This window comes from Lissotriton vulgaris, chromosome 2_1 (genome assembly GCF_964263255.1).
Source record: "Lissotriton vulgaris chromosome 2_1, aLisVul1.2, whole genome shotgun sequence".
Taxonomy (NCBI): Eukaryota; Metazoa; Chordata; class Amphibia; order Caudata; family Salamandridae; genus Lissotriton; species Lissotriton vulgaris.
The window spans coordinates 919,783,242-919,795,958 of NC_141687.1; the positions used below are offsets into that span (position 1 = coordinate 919,783,242).

Below are 12,717 nucleotides of genomic sequence, written 5' to 3' on the forward strand. Positions count from 1 at the left end.
CCACTCCAATTTTCTTATTTACAGCCATTTTAAATTTTGTGCAATGTTGGGCTAACTGGTCAGCATATCGGTTACCAGCTGTCACTTTGTCATTTCCAGATTGGTGAGCAGCACACTTGACCACAGCCACTTCTTTTGGCAATTGGATTGCTTCAAGCAAATCTTTTACATAATGACCATTTTTAATAGGAGTACCCGAAGAAGTCAGAAACTCCCTTTGCATCCATAATTGGCCATAGTCACCTGTGTTGGTCTTTTGCCTGGTTTCCTTCAATTCTGCACTTTGTGGTATGGCAGCTTCTAACTCCCAGCCTCTCTAGCTGCACTAACGCCTCTCGTTGGTAGGTAGATGTCACCCAGAGCGACACTCTAGCCGCTCTCTCTGGTCCCTGGCTCTATTTCAGTGGCCAGATGCAAGCGCGCAGCGTGCGCGCATAGTGCGCCCGCCGATCGCACTCCGGAGGCGCAGCAGAGGCAAGCCCGACTGCGCCCAACCGCGACCTGACGTGCCCAGCGGCAAGAAACTATGGCCAAAACTCGAATAAATTAAAGAAGAGAATTACATACACAGCTGTGCAACTTTATAAATATAATAAATCCACCTTTTCGGAATGCACTGTATGTATTTCCCCATACATTGGTTTTATTTGCTCCCAATGTAACTTTACATTGGGTCCCATTCGTTCTATAAAAACTATGACCAGAACTGGTCTTCATGTCTGTCGCAGCCCTGTACCTGCCAAGACGGCCTGTAGCCAGAATTTTCATTTTCAGAGCCTCAATTGTCACTCCTTGGCCATAAACAAACATCATATTTCTGATCTTCTTAGCACGGAACTTCCAGACACATTATTCCTAACTGAAACCTGGCTCCATGCAAGCTAAGGCCCAGATATCGCCACAGCCCTTCCACCTAGATATGTCATCGTTAGGAAAGATCGGGACACAGGCAAAGGCGGGGGGAGTGCTATAATTTTTAAATCTATCTATTTCTGTAAATTTGAAGTCCTTTCAATACAGATTGTGAAGCTGCCTTGTTCAAACTTTCTGTATCCCCTCAGCTGACCCTGTCTGGCATTCTAATCTATCGCCCTCTGGGGAACCCAGGTCCCTGGGTTTCCACTTTTTCTGAGTTCATTGCACCCACTCATTGGTTGTGCTCTTGAGGCGGAAGCCGGGAGCGAGTCACTGCTTTTAAAATTTGTGTCACTGAAATAATTTGTGTTTTAAATACTCACTCTTTGGGGAAATAGATGTCCTAAGCAGCCGAGTCATTGCTGTTGCGACACCGCTATCCATAACACTCCTTGGCGCCATCGGGCTAAGACCGGAGGCCACGCCCCCTTCTGAGGCCACACACCCCTGCCAACCTCTACTTAAGACGCCGATTCAGGGCGCCGGGTAACTCATTGGTTGTTGTGCTCTTGAGGCGGAAGCCGGGAGCGAGTCACTGCTTTTAAAATTGGTGTCACTGAAATAATTTGTGTTTTAAATACTCACTCTTTGGGGAAATAGATGTCCTAAGCAGCTGATTCATTGCTGTTGCGACACCGCTATCCATAACACTCCTTGGCGCCATCGCGCTAAGACTGGAGGCCACGCCCCCTTCCGAGGCCACACCCCCACGGGCCCTACCTGAAACTGCATAAATTATGTGCATATTCCGGACGCGCAGCGGACGAGCGCAGCGGGCGCGACGTTTGCGGCCGAAGGCGCGCCAAAGGTAAGCCCGCCTGCACCCGTCCGCGACCGCACGAGGCCAGAGGCCATCCCCCTGCCCATTTATCGAGCCAGACCATCACCTACAGCTTGCACTCCCTTCGGCAACTATACCAGCCATCTGAGCCATCCTGTCTACACGCATGGGATCCGTCAATAAAACATCCTGCATGCAGTAACTGCGGCTTTCGTTTTTCCCCTCAACCCCCTATGAAACCAAAAACATTTTCCATGCTTCTGCTCAATTGCCGGTCACTTCCTAAACACTCCATGGAAATCTAACTAATGCTAGAGGAAATTAACCCAGATATCCTCTTTGCCACAGAGAGTGGCTGCAGGAACACTCGGAACCTGATCTGGTACAAGCTCTTCCGCCTGAATATCAAATATGTCGCCTTGACCGCAAAAAGGGAACTGGAGGTGGCCTAGCAGTAATCCATAAAGCAATTTATGAAGTTGCTAGCACCCCTGTGCACCTCCCAGACAGTGAATGTCTTTCTTTCTCTATAAAATTCAGCCCTATTCATACCTTCTCTGGTATACTTATATACCGCCCGCCAGGATCCCAGGGTCTATTTCTTTCAAACCTTGCACTGACAGCTGCAAACCTGGCACTCAGTTCTGCTAACTACACAATTTTGGGCGACATCAACATCCATCTGGATGATTTGACCGACCCCTCCGCCAGAGAACTTATAATCGAGTTTACAAGCCCTGGATCTACATCAACTTATCCTCGGGCCCACACATCAAAAAGGGCATCTCCTAGACCCCATTTTCAGTAACTGCCCCAACCTTTTTGCCAAAAACCCCTCCCCACTGCCCTGGTCTGACCATTTTCTTATCCCATTCACTTGGACCCCCCCCCCCCCCCATCTCCCCCCTCCAAAACCCCGGACGACATTGCTGTCACGGAACTGGCAGAAATTCCCTCTACACGAATGGCAAACCTCCTTACAATGTACAAAATCCTCTAACTCATCGAATCCTATCCAGGGGAACGATAATTACAATAGGTGGATCACTAATTCTTTAAACCTTGTACTCCCTATGAAAAGTTTTCATCCCAAGCGGGGCAATCCAACAGCCCAATGGTACACAGATGACCTACGGAAGGCCAAACGTGCCTGCAAGCAAATGGAAAGAAAATGGCGCCTCGACTACTGCCCAGCAGATAAAGTCAGTTACAGAGCAGCTATTAAAAATTATAAAGCAGATATCAAACGAGCTCAGGCCACATTCTATGAACAAAAAATAGATAATGCTGTGTCCAAACCCAAGGAGATTTACCGTATAGCCAAATCTCTCCTGCGACTCCGTGAGACTCCTAAAATCCACAATAACACCCAGATCCATTGCGAGGAAATAGCGGAATTTTTCCATCATAAAGTAGAATTGATCAATTCCTCCTTCCCCCATTCCGCCACCCCGCCCAGAGACTCCACCAACACTGACCCTATGGCAGCCCTACTCAGTGTTCTCAACAACTTCCCAGTTCTTGACAAAACCAATCTAGAAAAGTACATGAGAATGGTCAAATCTGGATCTCCAATTGACCCAGCTCCTCCTAGGGTTCTCACTCAAATAATTAGCCAGATATCACCCACCATCCAAGACCTGCTCAATTCCTCCCTCGACACTGGCATTGTCCCACCCCTATGGAAGAGAGCTATGGTCAAAGGGCTATTAAAGAAACCCAGCCTCGACCAGTCCAACCCTTCCAACTACCGACCCATCTCCCTTCTACGATGGCTCAGTAAAATTCTGGAGAAGCATGTTAACTCTGTTCTGACAGACTTTCTAGAATCCAACAACAGCCTGGACCCAACCCAGACTGGTTTTAGGCCTTGCCATGGAACTGAGACTGCCCTGATTGCAGTGACGGAGGAGGCAAGAAGGATCCTGGACGGTGGCGGCTCTACGGCCATCGTCCTACTTGACCTGAGTGCCGCCTTCGACACTGTAAATCACAGCATCTTACTCCATCGCCTTGGTATGATTGGAGTGTCAGGAACAGCACTTACCTGGATGGAATTATTCTTCACAGACAGATCCTTCCAGGTATTCGAAAAGGAGTTCACCTCCTCTAGCAAACCTCTTAACTGTGGAGTGCCTCAGGGCTCCTCCCTGAGTCCGACCCTTTTTAATGTTTAATTAGTCCCCTAGCTGATGTCTTCCGACCTTTTGGGGTGAAAATTGTCACCTACGCGGACGACACTCAGCTGGTGGTAGCACTGGACCCCTGGTGGTAGCACTGGACCCCCCTCTCAATTCTCACCACAGTCTACATAAATGCCTGAAAGCTGTTGCGTTCTGGATGTCGGACTCCTATCTAAAACTTAACGGGGACAAAACAGAGGTAATGCTCCTTGGAAATAACATCTCGAAATCCATTGATACCATCTGGCCCCTCTGTTTAGGCAGCCCCCCTCAATCTAAGGATCAAATTAAGAGCCTAGGGATCTGGCTCGATCACAATCTCACCTTCAACTACCAAGCCACCAAACTAGCCGCTATTTGCTTTGGGTTGATGAGATTGCTCCGCAAGATTCTCCTCCTTCTCCCGTTTCACTCTAGACGGATCATGGTTCAGGGACTAATCCTGTCGCGTCTCGACTGCGGTAACGTCCTATATCTTGGCGCCCCACAGTCCACACTCTCCAAACTACAAGTTATCCAAAACTGCACGGCAAGAATCCTCTTGAACCTCCCTCGTCGATCCCCAGTCAAAGCCAGATTGAAGGACCTTCACTGGCTCCCTGTGAAAGCTAGAATAGAATTTAAGAGCATGTGCGTCGCGCACCGCTCCTACAGGGGAACAGGCCCCGTCATAAATCACCTCTTGGTGGAAGCCTACCGTCCCTCTCGGGCCCTCAGATCCGCTACCTCCTACCTAACCTCCGTACCACGCATAAGAAGAGCCAGATGCGGAGGCCGCTCGCTTTCCTACAACCTGGATAGGATCTGGAACTCTCTTCCCCTCTTAATTAGGTCTGAACCCAACCTGCTTACCTTTCGAAAACTTTTAAAAACTTGGCTTTTTAATAAATCCCACACTTAACCTGTTCCTCTGCTTCCCGCACTCCCACCCCTTCAGCTCAACCCATCAGTTTTCTACAGCGCTGGGACGCCTTTGGGTAGTCATCGCGCTCTACAAATTTTCATTCCATTCCATTCCATCTGAGCAGGGTATGCTCAGGCGTGAGTCCCGTGCTCACTTTGCCACTGGATTCAAGCAAGCCGGGATGAAGACGGCTGGAATGCCAGAAACCGGTCCTCGGAAGCTTGTTTCCGGTCCAGGGAAGACATGGCTTGGCAGTTCGGGCTGGACTGTTCCCATGAGGCACAGGGTCAGACTGATTTGCATATAGCCATGTCTGAACTGGGGTGGCAGAGTGGGCTAAAGAACGGTGATGGATTAAACCCAGATCTTTTGACTGGGTGCGAGTGTTTGATTGATTCAGATGCTCCGTCCATCACCACCCCCTTTTGTACCACAAATATAATGGCTTAACAGAACTTTACGATCAATCCTCAACATTTTTGGGTAAGTGGTTGTGAACCTACAATGAAATGGTCAGAGTGGAAGGAATATTTTGAACACTAGATTGCAGCAATAGATGAAAATGAAAAATGTCAGATGAACAAAAGAAAATAATTCTTTTGGGCCTAACTTTCTTTAGGCCCAATAGGTTTAAAGACGTATAACAGAACGCCTAAAAGTTTTGGTGGTGACGCAAATGTATTTTTAGTCGCTTTACAAGATTTAGACAAATATTTCACTCCTAAAGTTTGCATCGGTATCACTAGCTACAATGTTAGCAACTCAAAGATAAAGCAGTAGATTATGTTCCTGACTTAAAAAGCTTGCTATAGATTGCAAATTTGGTGCTAACCATGTTGAATTTATAAGAGACCAACTAGTGATGCCTAGCAATAATTATACCATTCAGGATCGTTTGTGGATTAATGGTGATTCACCTCTAGAAGAGGTAGTTAATATAGTGCGGAAAGCAGAAATGTCTGGATGATGTGCAACGGAATTGCAACACCCAGAGAAGGATAACTCACGCGTGTGCAAAGTCAGTGATCGAAAAGTTGACAATAAAAAGAAATATGAATCAAAAGGGAAAACAAGTAACACAAATTCCATGTAGGCAAGCGCTTCCCACAGAGAGGTAGTAATCGCTACATAAATTTTGCAAGACAATACAACACCCACATCTGGATGGGGGAGGCGGGCGAGTGGCTTTGCTTAGCAGGTGATGTAATTGTAATAGCATTTATATAGCGCTTTCCAACCATGACAAGGCATCGAAGCGTTTTGATTTTATCTCATCTAATGCATACAGAAACGAGAAAAATATATTTTGCAGTAGGTCAAACTGCATAAACAGAACAAGCAATTATTCTTAGCCCAGGCTCGCACAACACAGGTCACACAGTAAAACTGCACACGCTGGTGTCAAATTCGCATTCCAAAATGGATAGCCAGTTTGCATTAGCTCACTGTGAATACCAGAAGAAGAAAAAAAAAGGGTTTTGTCGGGAAGAAGGGACGGCTGTGGAAAACGTGCCTACATTTAGATTTACATACGAAGGGTATATAGAATGAATAGAGAGATTGCTTTTGTTATTATTGGTTACTCGTCTGTAGTACTTGGAAAACTCGTAACTAGACGCGGAAGTCTCCGTCATAAACCGGCACCCTTTGCCGGGTGTTGGAGATAGAATTAAATTACATTCTGAGGAACCTCTCGCAACGCCACAATTTTATGTAATCTCCTACCCTCCCCTTTTGGGAGCTAATAGCGATTTTCTTTCTGCTTTTTTTTTATAATACACCCCGAGATTTCAGCCACTTCACTTACCACAAGTACAACTACGCCAAAATCTGCTTGCAATTCAAATTCAAAATACCGCCGACTCCGCTCAACGCTCTGACGCCACAAGCATCACGTGCGCTACTTTGCCAATTGGCTGTCGCAACGAGTTTCCAACTTGACCAATAAAACAAGAGAACAAATGTGGTAGACGTCTGTGGAGATAGGCGGTGGTTGTGTTATGCGCGTAGCGCGAGTGATTCGTGACACCGTTTGTACTGGTAATACGTTTATCGTATTATATCTTTGATGGCGGCCATCTTTGAACGGACCGTCAACTATCCAGTTTCAAAGAGAGGCTTTATATCGGCCCGCTTCCCTAACTAGATATTTTATACAAATAATACGTAGTACGTTTTATCGTATTATATCATTTACGGGGGCCATTTTTTTAACGGAGCGTCAATTTATCACACCCAGACTGAATGAAAGCTTTATATCGGTCCTCTTCCCAACCTACTATGTTCGCCTGGCAAGGCGTGTCACCCTTCTCCCCTTCCGAGTCCTGCTTCTGTTTCCTTAGTTTCCCTTTATGGCGTCTGGTTACCATAGTGACTGTCTTCGGCTTCTCCAGGTCTCCGTGGCAGCAGTATTTTCGAGAGCCAGAGAGAGTTAGGTGCCTCGACTCCCTGTGAGAGTTGCCAAAATGATACCCCCGGCAGACTCCCTTCTACGGTATGACAACCCGGTGTTGGTGAGCAGAAACACGGAGAGGAAGTCCCCCAAGGTGAGATCGCAGGCCGCTCAAGCCCCGAGACTTTCGAAAGTTTCCTGCACGGGGACCATATTTTCCAGCTAATTTCTGGCACCTCTTGTGGGACTCCGTACAAGACAACATTCTTAGTTATAAGTCAAAACTACACCAGAGATGTTTTCTTCGCACTTCATCGTAAATACAAAATTCGCGATTCGTATTTTCGGTGACAAAATTAAGTGAAGAGTCAGCAAAATATCTCATTATCCTCATGCAGATAATTGTAAATGGTAAATTCGTATTAACATGTTCCCAACGGGGTCGGTGTTTTTTTTTCAGTTTAATGCAATGTAATGAACTAGGACAAACAATATGACCCTTTTTAGAAACATGATTTACATTTTTGCATCGGTTTTCAAGAATCCTCCCAACAACTCGAAGGCACTAATTTTGTCTTCCAGGTGTTCTATTTAGCATATAAGAGTATAATAAGAGTATAAATGTATTCATGTTTCAGTTACCAAAAGGAGATAAAAAGATCACAATCGTCAGTTGGCGTAAAAAGGACTCTTGGTACCCGTGTAGGGGGTACAGGCTGCTATGATTGCATTAAAACAGTACTGAAAGAGAATAGAACAACCATCTCAAAGTTTCCTTGCAATCTAAAATTCCTTTGGACTGTAAGGTCAGTAGGGGCACTAATATCATCAATGGGTTATTGGGAAGTATAAAAGACTTAAAGTGCAAAGTACCTCAAGATCACTTTGTCAGACGGTGAGACCACTGCTTTCACAAATAGGTTATTTGGGGGAGAGAAAGTAGACCTAATGTGCAAAGTGGCAGGAGAGTAGTTCATTTGGCACGAGAATATGTAAAGTTCCTTCTTTGCCTAAAAAACGACACAACACCGCCTTGGGGTTTGAGGGTGTTTATTTATCTATATATCACAGAGAGCGCCGAGCCGATTTACCCGAGGCTCCGGCACTCGCGCTTCTCTGATGTGGATGCGCGCGCATCCATAAAATGGCCGGGGGGCGCGTTGCGTCATCACACGATGTGCGTCAGCTAGAGCGCTGACATTACATATCTCCCCTTTTTCCCACAACTGAATCAAACATGAAAGATTACAGTCCACCGCTCATATCATAGCCCTGGAACCTGGATGGTCTCACCACTGCTCTCCTCCCTCGGGTGTGCCTTACCGAGGTGGCAGCAGCTTCTCTCTCCTGAGTCTCTCCGCAACCTTCTCCGCGGCTCGGATCAGCTGGGCTCCCCGTCGACCTCCTTTTACTCTTCTCCCTCTCCGTTCTGGGGGTACCTCTGATGCTCTGCTCCTCATTTGAGTCTCCAATTTCCATGTCCATCTCCAAGTTGGAGAGTTCATTTCCTTCATTGGCCTCCACTGCCCCTTCCAGCTCCTGTGCGCAGAGTTCCACTGTAATATTTTATTGCATCTCGCCATGCGGTCTTGTGACCATACATTGCCATCACTCAACAGGGCAGCTCTGTCGTACACTTCCTTGACCTGAAGGGGTCTACTGTATTTGCTGTCCCCCTTCCTTTGCATTACTGCCAACTTGACTCTCACCCATTCGCCTTCCTCTAATCCAGTGTCTCTCACGTTCCTTCGTAAGTTATAGTATTTGGCATAGACAGTTTGTGCTCTCTCCAAGTTTGCCTGAACCACTGCCGGGGACCATTTGCTGGTTACTGTCTTCTCCTTCCACACTTGGTTGTCCTTCGTGAAAGGATCTCGGCCCCTCAGAATTTGGAAGGGGCTGTACCCGGTTCCCGTGGGGGTGATTCGGTACGCCCAGATCATCTGCCATATTTATTTCTCTTAGTCCTTGTCACTCATTATGGCCGCCTGTACAGATCCCATCACCACTTGGTTGAAACGTTCTACTAGTCCGTTACCAGCCGGGTGATATATGGAGGTGTGCTTGGATAGGATGCCATTCCTCTCCATGAATTTAGTCAATTTTTCTGAGGTAAATTGAGGACCGTTGTCGCTCAGTATGAATTTGGGAATTCCTTCTCTCACGAACGTGTCATTCAGAAATCTCAGAATTGTCTCTGTGTCCATTACTTCCTCCACCTTCACTTCTGGCCACTTGGAGTACCTGTCTATGAGGAAGCACACATATTTCTGGGTTCCTTGTCCATCCAAGATCGGGCCCAAGATATCAATAGACAGGTCTTCCCACAGGTTCTTTGGTGAGTCGAATTTACCTAATGCAGGCCTCATAGGCTTGAGCGTTTTATCCGCTCCTTGGCACTGGATGCATTCCCTGACATATCGTTCAGCTTGCAGATCCATGCCTGGCCGCCAGTATCCCTGTTTGGTCCGTAGTTTTGTTTTCCAGATGTCCTTCACGGAGTATCGCTAGGAGTCTCGGAACGATTCCTGCCGGGGGGATGACCTTGTCTCCCCTGTATACGAACACTCCCTTATCATCCACGGACAGTTCCTCCTTGATCTCGTAGTACTTCCTTAGATTCTCGCTAAGGTGTTTCTTTTCTGGCCAACCATTCACTATGCACTCTTTCACCTCCTGTATGTCCTGATCTTCCTTATAGGCTTCGTCCCACTCTTGGTTGCTAATGACCCTCTCCTGGTCATCCGTCAAGGCTACCATCTCCTCCCCGGCTTCCTTGTCCTCTTCCTCCGTCTCCATGGCTGCCGCTCTACTCAAGTATTCTGCCACTTTATTCTGACTGCCGGGGATATACTCCACATCATATCTGTACTCCAAGAGCTTCAGAGTCATCTTCGAAATTCTGGGTGTGGCACTGGCATGCCCTCTTGAGGTGAGTACCTTCACCAATGGTTTGTGATCCGTCTTCAACTGGAATCGTGTTCCCCATAGAAATTGTCGGAACCTTGTCATTGCCCACACAACAGCCAACTTTTCTTTTTCTATGACGCAGAATTTTTTCTCTGTGTCACTCAGTGTGCGGGATGCAAAGCTCAATGTTTCAACTACTCCCTGTCCTCTGTCCTGCATCATCACGGCCCCTAGCCCTTTGTCACTGGCATCTGTCGTGAGCACTGTTCTTCCTTAGGGGTCGTAACCTTGCAGGGGTACGGCACTTACCACGTCCATCTTTATGCTTTCAAACTCCCTTTGTGCCTCTTCCGTCCAATTGAAGATTGACTTTTCTCTCGTTAATTGTCTCATGTGGTGAGTTTTCGTTGCGAAATGTTGAACAAATTTACTATAGTATTCGGCCATGCCTAAAAAGGGTGTGACGTCCTCCTTGCTGGTGGAGGGTGGCGCATTGCAAATTGCTTTCACGTTTTCAGTCTTGGGCGTGATTCCTTGCACCCCAATTTCGTGTCCCAAGTAGGTCACTGACTCCATACCTAGGCGGCACTTCTCCCACTCTGCAGTTAGGCCTTTTTTCTCCAGCACCCTCAGCACTTTAGCAAGTTTCACATCGTGGTCTATCTTGTCTCGTCCCATCACTAAGATGTCATCCTGGAAGTACTGGATGCCGTCCACGTTCTTAAACAATTGGTGCATCAGTTTTTGAGACACCGCTGACGCCAGCCCAAACGGCATACGGCGGAACTGGTAGCATCCGAAGGGGGTGATGAATGACGTTAGCCTCCTACTCTCCAGGGGCAACGCGATCTGGTGGTATGCTGAGGTTAGGTCAGTGGTGGAGTACCACTTGATTCCTCTTGTTTTTGCCAACATCTCTTCAATCCCTGGCAAGGGGAACTTCTCCACTACAATGTTCTTATTTAACTCACGCAGGTCTACGCCTGACCTTCCCACTTGGTTTCATCACCACCACCAGTGGTGCCAACCATTCGGCACATGTGATTGGTTTGAATATGCCCTTTTTCTCCAACTCCTGCAGTTCTACCTGCACCGCGTCTCTCACCGCGAGGGGCACATTCCTTGCCCTGTGGGACACTGGTTCCGCTCCTTCTTTGAGTATAATCTTGTGCGCAAACTTCTCTAGTTTTCCCACCTTGCCTCCGAAAACCTTCGGGTATTCCCTTTTCCATTTGTCCAGGTCCGGCCATCGTTCTGGTTCAGTGAGCAAAACCTGAACCTCTCCTCCCGGGTCCAATTTGATGCCCAGGTCACCCTGGTCCATCCACCCCAGCACCGATGGTCCTTTTTCTGAGACGTACAGCTTGCAGTTCGCACTGCGTCCTTTAAATTCAAATTTTAATAGTCTGTACCCCACCATGGGTATGCGGTCTCCATTGTATGAGACAGGCTTAATGTCCAGCTTCTCTAGCTCTGAGCCCAAATGTGGTTTAAATGTTTTGTTCCACACCGCCCTCTGGACTATCGTGTAGGGCGAACCCGTATCTGCCACAATGTTTATCGGCACTCCACCGATCGTCATGTCCAGCACCGGCTTGCTCGATTTCTTGGTATCCACGCATAGCACCTGGTCGTAAATGCAGAGTACCGTGTCTTCTTCCTCGTGGTTGCTCTCCTCTGGGTCTTCTTGTCCTTGGTCGACATATTTCACCACACTCCTGGCTGTCTTCCTACGGCCCACCTTCTCGTAATGCCCTACAATCCCGCAGAACATGCATTTTGCGCGAAACGCCAGACATTTCCTGTCATAGGCCTCGTGTGCCGTGCTTCCACATCGGTAAGAGGCATTCTTGCCGCTTCCTGCTTGTTTTCCCGGTGGGCCTGGACTTCCCCGCCACCTGTTCGGGCCTTTCTGTGGGGTTCCCTTGTTCTTGCTGTCTCTTCGGGGCTCTTCCTCTTCTATTCAGACCCCCCAGGATATAGCGGCATGGAATAGCAAATTTAGCGGCACAAAAATGGAAATTTAGCGGCACAAATATGGAAATTTAGCGGCAATTTTACGGCATTTTATGTGGCCATTTTTCCTACAACAAACACAGATATCTTAGTTTTTTTAGTTATTTAACAACGTGAAGCTATGTATATTTGGTTTCTTTACAATGTAGACACTTTGGGGCAGATTTACAAGCCCCTTGCGCTGCTTTTGTGCGCTTGGTGCCACTGTACCTGCTACACTAATGATGGCTATACCTATCGCCCCTTTTATTAGTAAGCACGTTAAATAGTACAGTGTATTTTGAACACAACCTGATATCCCACCGGATGCCCGTTCCATCCATCTACCCACCCACTCTTCATCCATCCATCCTTCCCCTCATAATCCATCCATCCATCCTTCCCCTCATCATCCATCCATCCTTTCACCCACCCCCTCATCATCCATCCATTCCCTCATCATCCATCCATCCATCCATCCACCCTTCCCCTCATCATCCATCCTTTCACCCACCCCCTCATCATCCATCCATCCATCCTTCCCCTCATCATCCATCCTTCCCCTCATCATCCATCCATCCTTTCAACCACCCATCCATCCATCCTTCCCCTCTATCCATCCCCTCATCCATCCATC

General features: G+C 47.5%; 1 protein-coding gene across 1 annotated transcript in view; it reads left to right on the forward strand.

The window, feature by feature from the left end:
- The first annotated feature begins 7,157 nt into the window (after positions 1-7,157).
- Positions 7,158-12,717, forward strand: part of DNALI1 (dynein axonemal light intermediate chain 1) — a 232,748-nt gene continuing 227,188 nt past the window's right edge. The window contains exon 1 of the mRNA XM_086958738.1: positions 7,158-7,329. Coding sequence (XP_086814864.1) covers positions 7,249-7,329 — 81 coding nt within the window. The 5' untranslated portion in view covers positions 7,158-7,248. The remainder of the gene's footprint in view (positions 7,330-12,717) is intronic.